This window comes from Eumetopias jubatus, unplaced genomic scaffold (genome assembly GCF_037043125.1).
Source record: "Eumetopias jubatus isolate StellerSeaLion01/CBP00866 unplaced genomic scaffold, mEumJub1_p1.0 scaffold_5, whole genome shotgun sequence".
NCBI lineage: Eukaryota > Metazoa > Chordata > Mammalia > Carnivora > Otariidae > Eumetopias > Eumetopias jubatus.
In genome coordinates this window covers 7,564,617-7,578,528 of record NW_028274811.1, presented here as the reverse complement: position 1 = coordinate 7,578,528, position 13,912 = coordinate 7,564,617, and the positions used below count along the sequence as shown (strand labels likewise).

At 40.1% G+C, this 13,912-nt stretch overlaps 1 protein-coding gene across 1 annotated transcript; it reads right to left on the bottom strand.

Annotated features, from left to right (window-relative positions):
* Positions 1–647: 647 nt before the first annotated feature.
* Positions 648–13,442, bottom strand: TRIM58 (tripartite motif containing 58). Its single transcript, XM_088023231.1, has 6 exons — positions 12,870–13,442; positions 10,401–10,496; positions 8,885–9,115; positions 6,615–6,637; positions 6,417–6,517; positions 648–2,185 (listed from the first exon to the last, which is right to left on the bottom strand). The coding sequence occupies exons 1-6, from the start codon at positions 13,290–13,292 to the stop codon at positions 1,596–1,598; spliced, it is 1,464 nt and encodes a 487-aa protein (XP_087879357.1). The 5' UTR covers positions 13,293–13,442; the 3' UTR covers positions 648–1,595.
* Between the last annotated feature and the right edge of the window lie 470 nt (positions 13,443–13,912).

Sequence of the window (13,912 nt, the reverse complement as noted above, 5' to 3'; positions counted from 1 at the left end):
GCCTCGGGTATGTGTGGTCTATAAAATATCAACAAGAGGCATATAAGAATACATTATTACCTCCATTTGGAAAGGAGAGATGGAAAGAGGACTTGTTTGCTTATGATCAAACAAAAATGTATCACACATGAATGTACAGAAATCTTTAATACAAGGGCTCATCAATAAAGTATATAGAGCCATCTGGAAATACAGTTTATGAGATTGTTACATTGCTAAAATTATTATACTTCATGATAGTCCTCCAAATGTAAAAAGCCTGGAAAGAAAAATGTTGAAAAACTCTAGAAAGAAAACTATGTTAATGATGTTATTGGAAAGTATGTGAAAGATTTTAGTCAAAGAGATCTTTCAGGAAGAGAAAAATACGTTAAATTCAAGGTAGAGTTAAAGTGGAGGATTAAAGTGTTGGCAGATTATTATTAAAGTAATGTTAACTAAAGTTCCCCTTAACTAATAATTGTATGGTATTTAAATATTTAGCATTTAAGCACTTTAGCATTTGTCTGGCAATTATTTATTAGACACAGATATAGAGAAACGTAGCAGCAAAGTTACCCTTCAAGGACTTAAGAAGTTTTTTAGGAAGTTACAGAGTACACTTTAAAAATAAGTCAAATATCATTATCGGTTCATCATCAAATTAAAACCGATCGTATCAATCATGATCTTAAATATTTGTCATAGCATTGTAAGGTCCATATCGTTATTTCACTTATAGGAACCATATTAAGTTGGTGAGATCTAAAGACAAAGGGTTTATTTGTTTGAGGTCTTGCCACTAGCAAATGGCTAAGTCAAAGAACTAGTTGAATCAGAATTCTGAGTAATTTCTACTCTAAAAAAAAGTCTCTAAAAATAAAGGAAAAAGTTGCAGTCCTAGATGTGTCTGGAGTCAATCAGTTATATTAGAATCAGAGGAATGGATTTCATAATCCTTAGAAATTAGTCCAGTATAAAGACGATTTTGAAAGTAAATGAATATAGTCATAGGAAAATTGAATGTAAAAAGAAATCGTTCTGAATTTGTTAATCTAGAAGGAAATGGAATGTTATCAATAATAGGTATAAAGCAAAAAATAAAGTCATGAGTAAGAAAGAAACAGAGGCAGACAGAGAGAGACAGAATGAGAGAGGAAGAGAAACAAAATTATGTGTCTGATTGATGCTGGAGTGATATCGGACTGTTCACCAATTTAAGACTTGCCATTTGTAAAAAAAAAACAAAAACAACAACAACAAAAAACTCATTTCTTATTCTTAATATGAGTTGGAACGAAAGGAGATCAAAAAGAATGAGAAATTATAATGAATGTATAGAAATCCTTAACAAAAGGTCCATTGACTTGGACAAAGCCTCATCAAGAAAATGTGCAGCACCATTTGGTTAAATTTATATATATATATATGCCCTATAATTCTCCTCCAAATGTAAATATTTAATATTTTCTGTTTTGTCCTGATGTAAAAATGTCCATAGCAGGAAGGATTAAAGTGCTGATCTGAATGGAGGCATTTGTTGGGGCTCAGCACGTTTGCATCCTCATTCCACCCCAGGAATCTTTGCTAGGCATAAAATTCTCAGGAACAGAATTTTAGGAATGATCGTGTCTCACATTAGAAGCAGAGTCAAGATGACCCCTGGATGCCCAATTTTCTGACTCCATATCTGTCACAGATGGCAAGATAAGAGGAATCGTGTCACAGATGAAAAAATAAGGTCGAAGAATACCAGAGAACAGTTGATTGAATGTATAGATGTAAGACCCGTTTGTTATATTGTAGAAGGAGATTTCACCTGCTTCATAGTCCAAAAAAATCCCAATGCAATGAGGCCGTTCCAGGTGGAGGAGAGGCACTGATGGGGAGGCAAGGACCATGTACTCATTCCCTTTCAGCAGCCACATGGCCCAGACTCCATTCTCAGGAGAGGGTGTGGTCTCCCCTTTCCTTGGCACTGTCTCTTGACAGACACCTAAGCCCCACTCTGCTCTTTCTCCCACTATGACTTCCCAGTAATGCCTCCCTGAGGAGAAGTTCTGCAAACCCAGGATACAGGGCCATGTGTCAAATCGCTCGGGATTGTTGGGGAGATCCCTCCACAGCTCTCCATCCTGCACACTGCGTAGATCAGCCGTCAAGAGGAGGCTAGGGTGCGCTGTGACAGGGTCCAGCTTTACATCAACTGTGGGAAGAATTTTGTGGGACACGTGAAAGGTCAGAGAAGACTGGTAAAAACACAGGAAGCACAATGTTATGTACAATAATCCCACCGTTCCTCATCCTCCTCTCTCAAATAACTCCTAGAGAAAGCGAAATAATAGTTTGCCTTGTGGGTCACTAGTATATTCCTCATTACTTCCTTGTGCATAATTCAGGACTCATTATTACCCCAATAAAAGCATAACCACTGATGATGTGATGAACCATAAGCATAATTATTTAGATTCCTTTCACCTACATTCAGAACACTTGGGTGCTCTTAGGAAGATCTTATGCATTTATTTTTTCTCAAAATCCATAGAAAAATTTTGTTAATTTGAAATCTACCACTTTCTTCTGATGTTATGTTGCTCTGGTAGACAGAATTCTCAGGTAAGACCCATGACCTATAGACACTGGTGCTACTCTCATGTTTATATTTTATGACAAGAGGAACATAATTTGGGTGAGTCTCATCTAATCACATGAACCCTTAAAATCAGAAAGGTTTCTCTGGCTATTGGGCTGGTGGCAGAACAGGAAGTCAGAGAGATTTGAATTTAATGTGTCCTTGCTGTCTTTCAGGACAGAATGAGCCACATGAGAAGAAAGGCCAGTGACCTCCAACTGATAGCCAACAAGGAAATGGGGAACTCAGTCCTACAACCACCATAACTACATTATGCCAACAGACTGAATCAGCTTGGGAGTGGATTCCTCCCCAGACTCTTCAGAGGAGCCCAGCCTGCCAACACCTTAATATTGATCTTGTGAAAACCTAAGCAGAGAAATGAGCTGATCCCACATGAATGTCTGGTCTGTATAACTATGACCTAATAAATGCATGTGGATTTAAGCAGTGAAGTCTGTAGAAATTTGTTACACAACAACAGAAAACCGATATTGATACTGTGAAGTTCCAGGGAGATTGGTGTGAAATTTTACTTATACACATAATTAATAAATACATTTATGTGTAAAATCTCCTCAGTGAAGAAGGCAGGATGTAAAATATTCAGTGTCTTTATTTTATAAACATTCAAAAATAATAAATTAATATGGTTTTATTTTTAATATCATAATAATAACAAATACTATTACAATGACCCTTATTACTATTTGTCTCTAAATCCACTTCTGGTGGTCTTGTGTTGATACCCTACCCTGAGTGGGTCATGTATGTAATATATCATCGCTGCTAACCCATTTAACCACCCTCAAGGTGACTGTTATCATCCCCACATTATCAATGACTAGACTCAGAGTCAGAGTTTATGTAATTTCCCCCAACTCTAGAGGTCATAAGTAACAGACAGAAATGTGGGTTTCCATGGAACTGTGCTAGGCCTACTTAACATATGTTGTCTTTACACATCATTTCCACTCTAGCACACTTCCTTGATCCATTTATAAGAAAATAAATCTGTGAAACGGTTGTTAATATGGTCTATCTCCAATTGCTCCCCCACCCCTCTCCCGTACTCAATTGTTCATCATGATATAACAATACTCAAAGGAAACTTCCCAGTGACCTCCACACTGGTGAGTAGTCATTAGAGTTCACCTTAAATTACTTTTCTGTAGCATTCAATGTTGTTGAGACTCCCTTTGTCCTGGAAAACCTCCTTTCTCTTTCCCAAAGACACTGATCATCACAATCTCCTTCCCTCTCTACCCATCACTCATTCTTGGTCTCCTTTGCTGTTTTCCTCTCTTCTCCATCCAATGGTTTCAGGACTGGGACCTCTTCTTTCTTTCTCAGGTCACTCTCAATGCATTCCTGGGCTGGCTGGATCATTGCTTTAATTAAATTCCATTCATGTGCTTACTGATTCCAAATGCATATCTCTACCTTAGACCTTTCTCCTGAAACACTGTATTTGCAGAATCATCTGCTTACCTGACATCAAACTTTGGATATTTAACATTCATCACAATATTGGTATGTTCAAAACCCAACTCCCTTCTTCTCCCACACCTGCAGCTTTAACCATCACTGTTAACAACTTCATTATGCCAATTCTGGAGATTCAAACTCTGGAATCATTCTGATTTTTCTCTTTCTCTGACAACTCATACCTAATCCAACAGCAGATTTTGCCAGCTCTACCTTTTTTTTTTAAGATTTATGTATTTATTTATTTGACAGAGAGACAGTGAGAGAGGGAACACAAGCAGGGGGAGTGTGAGAAGGAGAAGCAAGCTTCCCGCCAAGCAGGGAGCCCGATGCAGGGCTCGATCCCAGGACCCCGGGATCACGACCTGAGCCGATGGCAGATGCTTAACGACGGAGCCACCCAGACACCCGCAGCTCTACCTTTGAAATATACCAAGATTCTGTCCACATTTCACATCTCAGCACCTCTGATAATACTACCATGTTATGAATTATTGCAAAGGCTCCTAATTGCTTTTCCCACTTAAAGCCTCACCCCTTTGAATTTATTCTCAATAAAACATACAGAGTAAGACTCTCAAAACATTAATCTAATCATGTTATTCCTCCATTTACAACTTTTCATCGACTTCCTATTTCACTCAAAGGTAAAAGCATCCTGGTCACACTGACCTGCCCATAGCACCCTGTGCTAGTTGGTCTTTTCTTGGCCTCTCTGACTCTGCCCTTTCTTACTCTTACCCAACCACACAGACCTCATAGTTCCTGGAACGCATCTTCTATATTTCTATCTCAGGCCTGAACACTCATTGTTTCTGCTGCCTGGAATGTTTTCTTCCACATTAGATATTTGATGAGTTAACCCCAAGGGGCCTTCCTTGAATGTCAAATTCAAAATCAGATGCCCTAACCTGAACACTTCTGGCCATCCTTACTTTATTTTTTTCTCAATATTCTTCTCAATATTTTTCTCAGTATTCTGTGTCATCTTCCAACATTCTGTGCATTTTGCATAATTTCGGTAAATATGTACACATGAAAACACGAGGCTATGGATTTGTAGGATTTTTTTTGTTATTGTTCGATAATATACTTCAATATTTACAATTTTGTGTCTGGACAAAATACGGAATATTTATTGAATTAATCCATCATTATTTAATTCATTAAAAAATGGGAATAAGAGAATACTGATTATGGGAGTGTAATAAATTGCAACAAGTCATGCAGTTAGTATATGTTAATCTGCTCATTATTGAACAGGATGGCTAAAATGGGTTTTTCTCATTGTGGGCTGAAGCTTCCTTCTAAGTAATGAAACCAGTACTTAGCCACAGTTTGTGTGCATTGCTGGGTATAATTTGGATTAAAAAAAGAAATACAAATGTTGAATCCATACTCTGTGAAGAACAGCATAATCAGACCTAACAAACTCATTTATGTCACCACACTTATTCCTACATAAAAATAACTGACTGAATATTTTTGGCTTTATTGACTACCTAATTTAAGCAGCCCATCAAGTTACGATAATAAAATAAATTTGATATAAAGCAATGCTTTTATATTGATGATTTTTCTATGTTTTCAAATATGTTTCATTTAGTCCTCCAAACAATACACTTTTTCAGCATTTTATAAACAGGGAAATTAATATTTATTGGAACTAATGTTACTCATATCACAGCTAATAAGCTATGAACCACTCTTTCAAGCCTAACTAAATGTAGCTAAAATGGGTGTTAGTAACTCTGATACTCTTTATGACTTTACACAAATATCCCAGTTCTCTTTCTTCTGAAAACAGCGCCCTCTTCCATCCACCCTTATAACCTGGCATGATTATGTGACTCACTGTAGTTAATAAAATCTTCAGAGAACCCAGTGTGCCACTTTAGTGTAGGACCAGTGCCTAATCCACCATAACCTAACCCTTTCCCAGAGCGACCAGCAATAGAAAGGTGGGGCTTTATCTGCACGGGTCCCAGACGGAAATGAGGTGAAATAAAAAGTCTCCACAATCCACTAGTAAACCAATGATATGATCTAAAAATAGACCTTTGCTGGGGTGCCTAGTGGCTCAGTCTTGGTTTTAGCTCAGGTCTGACCTCGGGGTTGTGAGATCGAGCCCCACATCAGGCTCCACCCCAGCAAAGAGTCTGCTTGGGTTACTCTCTCTTTCTCAAATAAATACATCTTAAAAAATGAAAAATAAACTTTCGGTTTTGTTACTGCAGCCAGACTTGTACAGTAACAAACTGTAGTAACACCCAAACCATAGGCATTGTAGTTCTCCCGGCTAAAAGACAAAGCCTACCTTGGAACTTTCTCAACATTTCCCTCATCCCAGGGATGCGACACATTGTCCTCAGCTCCATGGGGATGGTCTCTGGTTCCAGCTGTGTGACATCCTTACTTCTGAGAAGGGCACAGAACCAATAATTCTCAGTAGGGTTTATCCACCAACTTCCTTGTCTTCCCCCAACCCAGTCCCTGGTTCAGAAAGTAAACATACCGGCTCAAGGCTCCTCTCACACCCTGAAAGTAAAAGAGAAATATAAGCAGGTGTGAGTTACACCTCCATAATGCTTTTGACGGATTGTAAAAACAAACAAACAGAAAAAACAAACATGAACATCTCTTTAGGAATGATTGGAAATAATTAAGTATGAAGATAAAACTATAGGAGATAAGAATCTCTCTTAACAAAATCCAAAAATTCGCTTTTGAATTTTCTCATAATTTTAGAATCAGTTTGCCTCTACTACAATGGAATCAGGCTACTCAAAGTTTAGATTAATTCCAATGATATCAACCAATTTAACTATTTTTCTGAATTGGTAATTCTGACATTTGGATATATTAACAAAGATTTATATTCTGTAACAAGCGTAGATGGAATTAAGGTAAAAATAGAGTTTAAACATCTTCAGAATTTATTTGAGGGATGGAGAAAGGTATAGACAGAAAATGTTACTCCCAATGTCTCTGTAAGAAAACCCCAAATTCCTCATGCTATGAAACACCACACATCATAGCTATGAAATCATGTGTGAGTGGGTTACCTAACTGGATAAAAAAGGATATCATTAATTAACAGCAACATTTTATCTCAAAGGAGATTATTTAAATAAACCACCTGCTTCACATTTTCCTTTTTCCCTCTAAAAATAGCCTCCTGTCAGATAAATTTTGAGAAGGCATAAAAGGAGGAAAATAACTGACTACTTTTTATGGGACGGCAGGCCTTGTTTTTGGCCTTTGGGGGTAAAACGCTGCTTACTGGTACTGATGAGGAAAGGGAAAGGTGGATATAAAAATAAAAAATAAATAATTTTAGAATATATTCTCCCTAAAATTTGTAATGTAAATCATTTTAACATTATCTGGTGCTAAGAAATGCTTGTTTCCAATGTTGTGTTTTGGAAACATAGTAAAATAAGGGGATATCATTATTGAAAATGCTGAAGTTCTGTGTATATTCACTGTTTGAAATTCAGAAAATTAATTCCTTTCTGATGCTTAGTTCGCTCACATGGAAATGAGCCTAGTAATTAATAATAATAATAATAAACCTAAGTGTTGCTTACAGAGAGAGAGAGATTGAAGACAAAATGAATTATGACAAAATAAATAAAAATGCTTTGTAAGTTCAGTTATTTAATGAACTCCCAACTATGTAACCAGGGCTGTTTACTCACTGTACTTGTAAACATTATGTAGACAGTTAATATGAAGATTTCATGGCACTTTCAGTGTCTGGAGCTAACTCAAGGTAGAATCTGGGGGTCAGCTGCTAAATGAGGATATGGATTACTTAGTTGAGAATCTCCTGAATGAGTCACTCGGAATGAGAAAGAATGAAGTGTACCCAGAAATCTTCTATTGCAGTGTGTTCTATCATGATAATATGTATGCATTATCAACAATGGCTTTCTCAATCCACTTGGAATTTTGATGACTTCCTGGAGGATTAAAAACAAATAAATATTCCATTTTTCCTGTTTTGTCTCTCTGCTGTAGAACCCCTAAACAGACTGTGAGCAAATGGCAAGGAACCCACTTAATACCTCCCCACTGTGCCTGGAATGGGCATGCAGTATGGACAAGGAAATCCGTGTTTGCCACAAAATTTAACAGGAAAACTTCAAGCTGGACAATTTAAGGTATTATTCATATGTTTAGTTACCGATACGGGAATGGGATTCCAAAGACTTCTGGAATTGGCATAGCATCATTGATAGATTAACTGTGAGGTTTTAAGAAGTGTTTTCCAGGCAACATAGCATCGATTGCCCATTTTTTGTTTAACCTTATAGGTAAGATATCACATTTTACTTCTTAAAAATATGAATTTTTGGTCTCTAAGATGAACTATTTTAGACAATTCTCAAGAGTCCCTTCTCATTCTGATGCTAGGACTTAGAATTAAGGCGCTTTCCAAACAGATGCCAGGGTGCCCTTTTCCTAAAAAGCATGAGGGTGGTAAGTGGTTTGTGGTTGCAAGCAGCTGTGTGTCACCGTGGTTTCCCACACTGCCCGTGCTCTGTTGAGGGACCCAGGCTCACCTCCAGCAGACCCCGCTGCAGAGGACCCAGGCTCACCTCCAGCAGACCCAGCTGCTGAGGCACCCAGGGTCACCTCCAGCAGACCCAGCTGCAGAGCACCCAGGCTCACCTCCAGCAGACCCAGCTGCAGAGGACCCAGGCTCACCTCCAGCAGACCCAGCTGCAGAGGACCCAGGCTCACCTCCAGCAGACCCAGCTGCAGAGGACCCAGGCTCACCTCCAGCAGACCCAGCGCTGGGCGCTGGCACCTCTCCTCCAGCTCCTCGGCCAGCTCCCTCAGAGCCCTGCTCTGCTGCACCAGCCGGTTCTTGCTCTCCCGGAGTCTCTGCAGGGTGGCTCGCTCCTCCTCCTCCAGCCGCCTCAGCTGTAGCTGCTCATCTAGGGCCAGGAACCCACGATACTTCTCAAACTCCAGCCTGAAGCGCTGCCTCTGCATTTCCACTTTCTCCTAGAGTGACACAGGGGATCCAAACATCACCAGGGGGCGCTTCAGGTGTGGGATAGGGAAGCTGATGGCAATGTCCAGAGAGACCTCAGAGCCTTAGCTCTGTCCACAGATTAGCTGTTTTTAGCAACATGCAGAAACCAGAGGCCACTCTATGGGACAAGTGGCCTTCAGATTTAGAGTTTAAGAAAGACAGTTGGATTTGAGTTCTCATTTGGCCATGGGGGCAGGGCTGTTTTACAGGCAAGTTTTTTTTTTTTTTTTTTTTTAAGATTTTATTTATTTATTTGGCAGACAGTACAAGCAGGGGGAGTGGGAAAGGGAGAAGTAGGCTCCCCGCTGAGCAGGGAGCCCGATGCGGGGCTCAATCCCAGGACCCTGGGATCACGACCCGAGCTGAAGGCAGACGCTTAACGACTGAGCCACCCAGGCACTCCAAGTTTTTGTACCATATTTAAATCATGGGGGAAAAGGAGTATGGGGATTAAGGTTAAATATCCATTAAATTGCTGAGCAGAGTGACTAGCATAGAATAGTTGCCCAAGGAAGTTAAAATACATCATTAAAGTAGTCACTAGAATGAGAACAGGGTGGAAACAACTGAATCATTATGAAGAGAGATTAGAGAGACCTGATTTGTAAATGTGAAAAAAAAAAAGGTTTAGAGATTACAAACATGAACATTACTTAGTAATATGGTAATCGTGAAACCTTAAAGATTTTATTTATTTATTTGACAGAGAGAGAACATGAGCAGAGGGGAAGTTCAGTGACAGATTGAGAACCGCTGTGTGTGTGTGTGTAAATAGGTAAGTGAAAAAGCTGATGAAGTTTAAAAAAAAAGAAGATATGCATATGGATTACTGACAAGAGGTTGAAAGCTCAGATTATCCTCCTATATGTAAAATGATCAATATTAGGTATATTTCATATATATAAATCCTGTGAAATATTTATGTCATTCGTCCAATGAATACACACACACACACACATTTTAAACTAGTAATGACAGTATGAGATTCTCCTCTAGGTACTAGGAATGGAGCAGTGAGTTATAGTACGATCAAGATCAGTAAAACTATTTCTTTATAATTTGGACTGGGGTAGTATTAATAGAGATAAAGAACACAGATACGTGGTATAATCTGAGGGGACACGATGATCCAAGATGACGCAGATGTTTCCCTAGAGCTATGTAAATAGACAAAAGTGTACAGCAGGGAAGATGGATGAATAGTAATTTAATGATCCAAACTTGGATCTGTCAAAAGTCCCAAGATTCTCTTACCTTCCAAATGACAATTTTCTTCCCTACGTTGGCCTCCTGAGTGAAGGTCTCCTCTATCTCCTTCCTTACAAGTTCCAGGGCCATCTGGAGCTTTGCCTGTTTGGAAAGATGTGCCGAACCCATTATAGATGCCCAAACTCAGTACCTACTATTAACCAGGGATATCAGGAAATGCAAAGATCGATTAAGCACATAAAAATGTTCAACCTCTTTAATGATTAGTAAAATATGCACGTATTTTTAAATGTTAATGCCAGATATAATCAAAGATTTATCTAAACATATGTTCACTGCAGCATTATTTAAAATAGAACTTACCAAATGTCAAAAATAGGAGTGAGAAAAATGTATTTTATATTAACATGATGGAATTAAAATAAGATGCTGCAGAATACTGAATGACAAGGAACATTCACGATTATAAAGTCAATTAAGTATATTTTATGTAATATGGCACCAATTTTGAAAAAAAGTGCTTGTAATAAATACATAAAAAAACTACGTAGCAACAGATGTTCAATAGATGAAACTGCATCTGCTAGTGCTTGGTTGCAAGTGATGCTATTCCTTATATCTATATATTTGAACTTTTAAAAATTATTTATTGCTTTATAATAAGAAAATTGTTTATTAGTATTTGGTAAAATGAAACCTTGTAAATTACTAATTGTTAAGTGGAAAGGAGATACACAATATCATAAACCTTGTGAGGAATTTAAAAAATAACAAAACTAAATCTCCTTTCAACCCTACAACCCCTGCTAGAAGTAAACACATATATGTTATCTATAGAGAACAACCATATGGATACACATATACACACATTTTTATATTCTTCCCTAAGTCATTCAATAAATCTTAAGAAAAAAAATGGGGGGGAAACAAACTCTTCCCAAAGTCATTTAATAAGTCTTACACAACTGCCTTTAAAAGAGACTGTTATAAGCGTCTCCATAATGCTGCACATAAACTAGCAGGAGAATTTATGGAAGTATTTGACAAGATAGGGCAAGTGGCATTTTTCTTAATGTTTGCAAGAAATAGAACTCTGACACTTATAGACAGAGAAAAAGCTCCCTTAGGCAGAAGAAACTGTGATCAAAGGCAAGGAGGTGAAAAAGATATGGCATGTTTGGGGGCAACAGTGATTAGGCTAGTTTTGCTGGATCTCATGTTTGGCTGAGACAAGAAGTATAGAAATAGAACTTAGGGCCCTAGGAAGTTTTGACTGACAGGCTAAGGAGTTTAACAGATATTTATTTGCTATTTAATCAAGGATTAATGAAATACAAAGAACTTCTTTAGACATATTACATATAGCCATGTTACGTTTAGGTAACTTCTGGGTAAAAAGAAAGCAGGGATAGCATGCTTCAAAAGTGTAGCTAGAAAGGAAGTGGCACCTGAATTTTGTAGATGACAACCAAAAGAAAAAAAACAAAACTGAGAGATATTTCCAGATATGTCAAGAAGGAAGTTGAGGTAGGAAATACCAAAAAACCTTGATTTAAAACAATGAAAGTTAAAATAATAATAATAATAATAATAATTTTAGAAAGTCCAATGTTAACAATGTATTTCATTGTGACAGTACTTCAGTTAAACATGCAGGTAGATTGAAGACCTCCCACCTCCTTTGTGGTAACAGCTGTTCCAGATGTTGGGAATTTAAATGTGATCAGAATATGTCACATAACTTTTGAAGAGCACCAGTAGGGAGAATTCTATTAGAGTTTCACAGATGCCACTTTTGGGGGCCAAATACTCCAATATTGGGGGCCAAATACTCCAATACTCCAAATACACCTCTTTATTGAGGATCAGTCCCTGGATATGTGCTGAACAGACTTAGCTACTGGATTTTTACTTCAGGGTGCACATGCATCTGCAAGCTTTAAAGGCGGTCAGAGCTGTGTGTTCCGCAGACACTAGGTCCAAAACCCAGGGCTGTTCTGGTGACAGTACTGACTAACATAGAGATAAGCACCACGGAAAACCAGGCATTAGACAACTTATTAGGAAGCATTTACAATAAAGATGTACACCTGTAACCAACGTACACCTGTACACCTGTAACTGGATAACCCAGCGCTCCACACTAGAGCTCTAATCTGGAACCCGAACATCAGCATCAGGGAGAAGAAAACCAGGAACAAAGTGAAGGGTTGGGGAAGGAAGGGACAGTCTAAAGTAATTTGGTTAAATGAACCAGGTGCATTTGAGCTCCTGAACAGAAGTCCCAGAAGGGGGTTCCCATAGGGTAGGGCAAGAAGACCTCCCACCTGAACGTGAGCTGTGAGGGAGAGGGGGGCGAGAAGGGCGCGGAGTCATTCAGGTCAGGATGGTATCATATGGGCTTGTCCCGAGGCAAGTCATTAACAGGGCCGCTCATCTGCCTGGGCCGCACCTCCAGACTCCCAGCCACGGCCTCTCCACCTGCGGCCTGCGGAGCGCGCCTAGGGCTCTCACCTGGTAACACCTTGCTGCCTCCTGGAGCGGCGCCGTGTGGTGGCTCCTGTGTTCCGGGGTGGTGTCACAGACCCAGCACAGCGCCTCCTGGTCCTCCTCGCAGAAGAGGCTCATCTCCTCGCCGTGCCGCGCGCACTGGCGCACCCCCATGCGCCCCGGGCCCAGCCCCAGCTGCCGCACGCTGTCCACCAGGCTGGCCAGCTGCCGATTGGGCCGAAAGCTCTCCAGCCCAAAGGGGCCCCGGCACTGCGGACAGGCATAGAGGCCCCCCTGCGCGCTGTCGGACTTCTCGCAGAACTCTGAGATGCACCCGAGGCAGAAGCTGTGGCCGCACGCCACGCTGACCGGGTCCTGCAGGAAATCCAGGCACACGGGGCACCTGGCCTCCTCGCGCAGCCGCTCCCCCGGCGCCCCCGAGGCCATGGCCGGCCTGGCCTCGCCTGGCCCGGCTGATAGCAGCGCTGCCTTCCCCAGCGGCCCGCACTATCTGTCCTCGCTGTCTGGCACAGAAGGGAGGAACCCTACAGCCTCAGGGCAAGCAGGCACAGGATGGGTTTTAGCCACTGGCTCTGGTTCAAGAGTCCAAATGAGCCACTCCCGGCGAGAAGTTACAACTCAGACAACCCTCAGTTACAGGATAAAATTAACATTTTAGTCACCCTGGCCTCCTAGGAAACGGAACATTTGTAACGGAATCCCTCATACTGTATCTTTTGTTTATTATTATGTTACATCAGTCACCATACATTAGTTTTTGATGTAGTGTTCTATGATTCATTGTTTGCGTATAACACCCAGTGCTCCACGCAGAACGTGCCCTCTTTAATACCCATCACCAGGCTAACCCATCCCCCCAACCCCCTCCCCTCTAGAACCCTCAGTTCGTTTTTCAGAGTCCATAGTCTCTCATGGTTCGTCTCCCCCTCCGATTTACCCCCTTCATTTTTCCCTTCCTACTATCTTCTTTTTTTTTTTTTTAACATACAATGCAGTAATTGTTTCAGAGGTACAGGTCTGTGATTCAACAGTCTTACACAATTCAC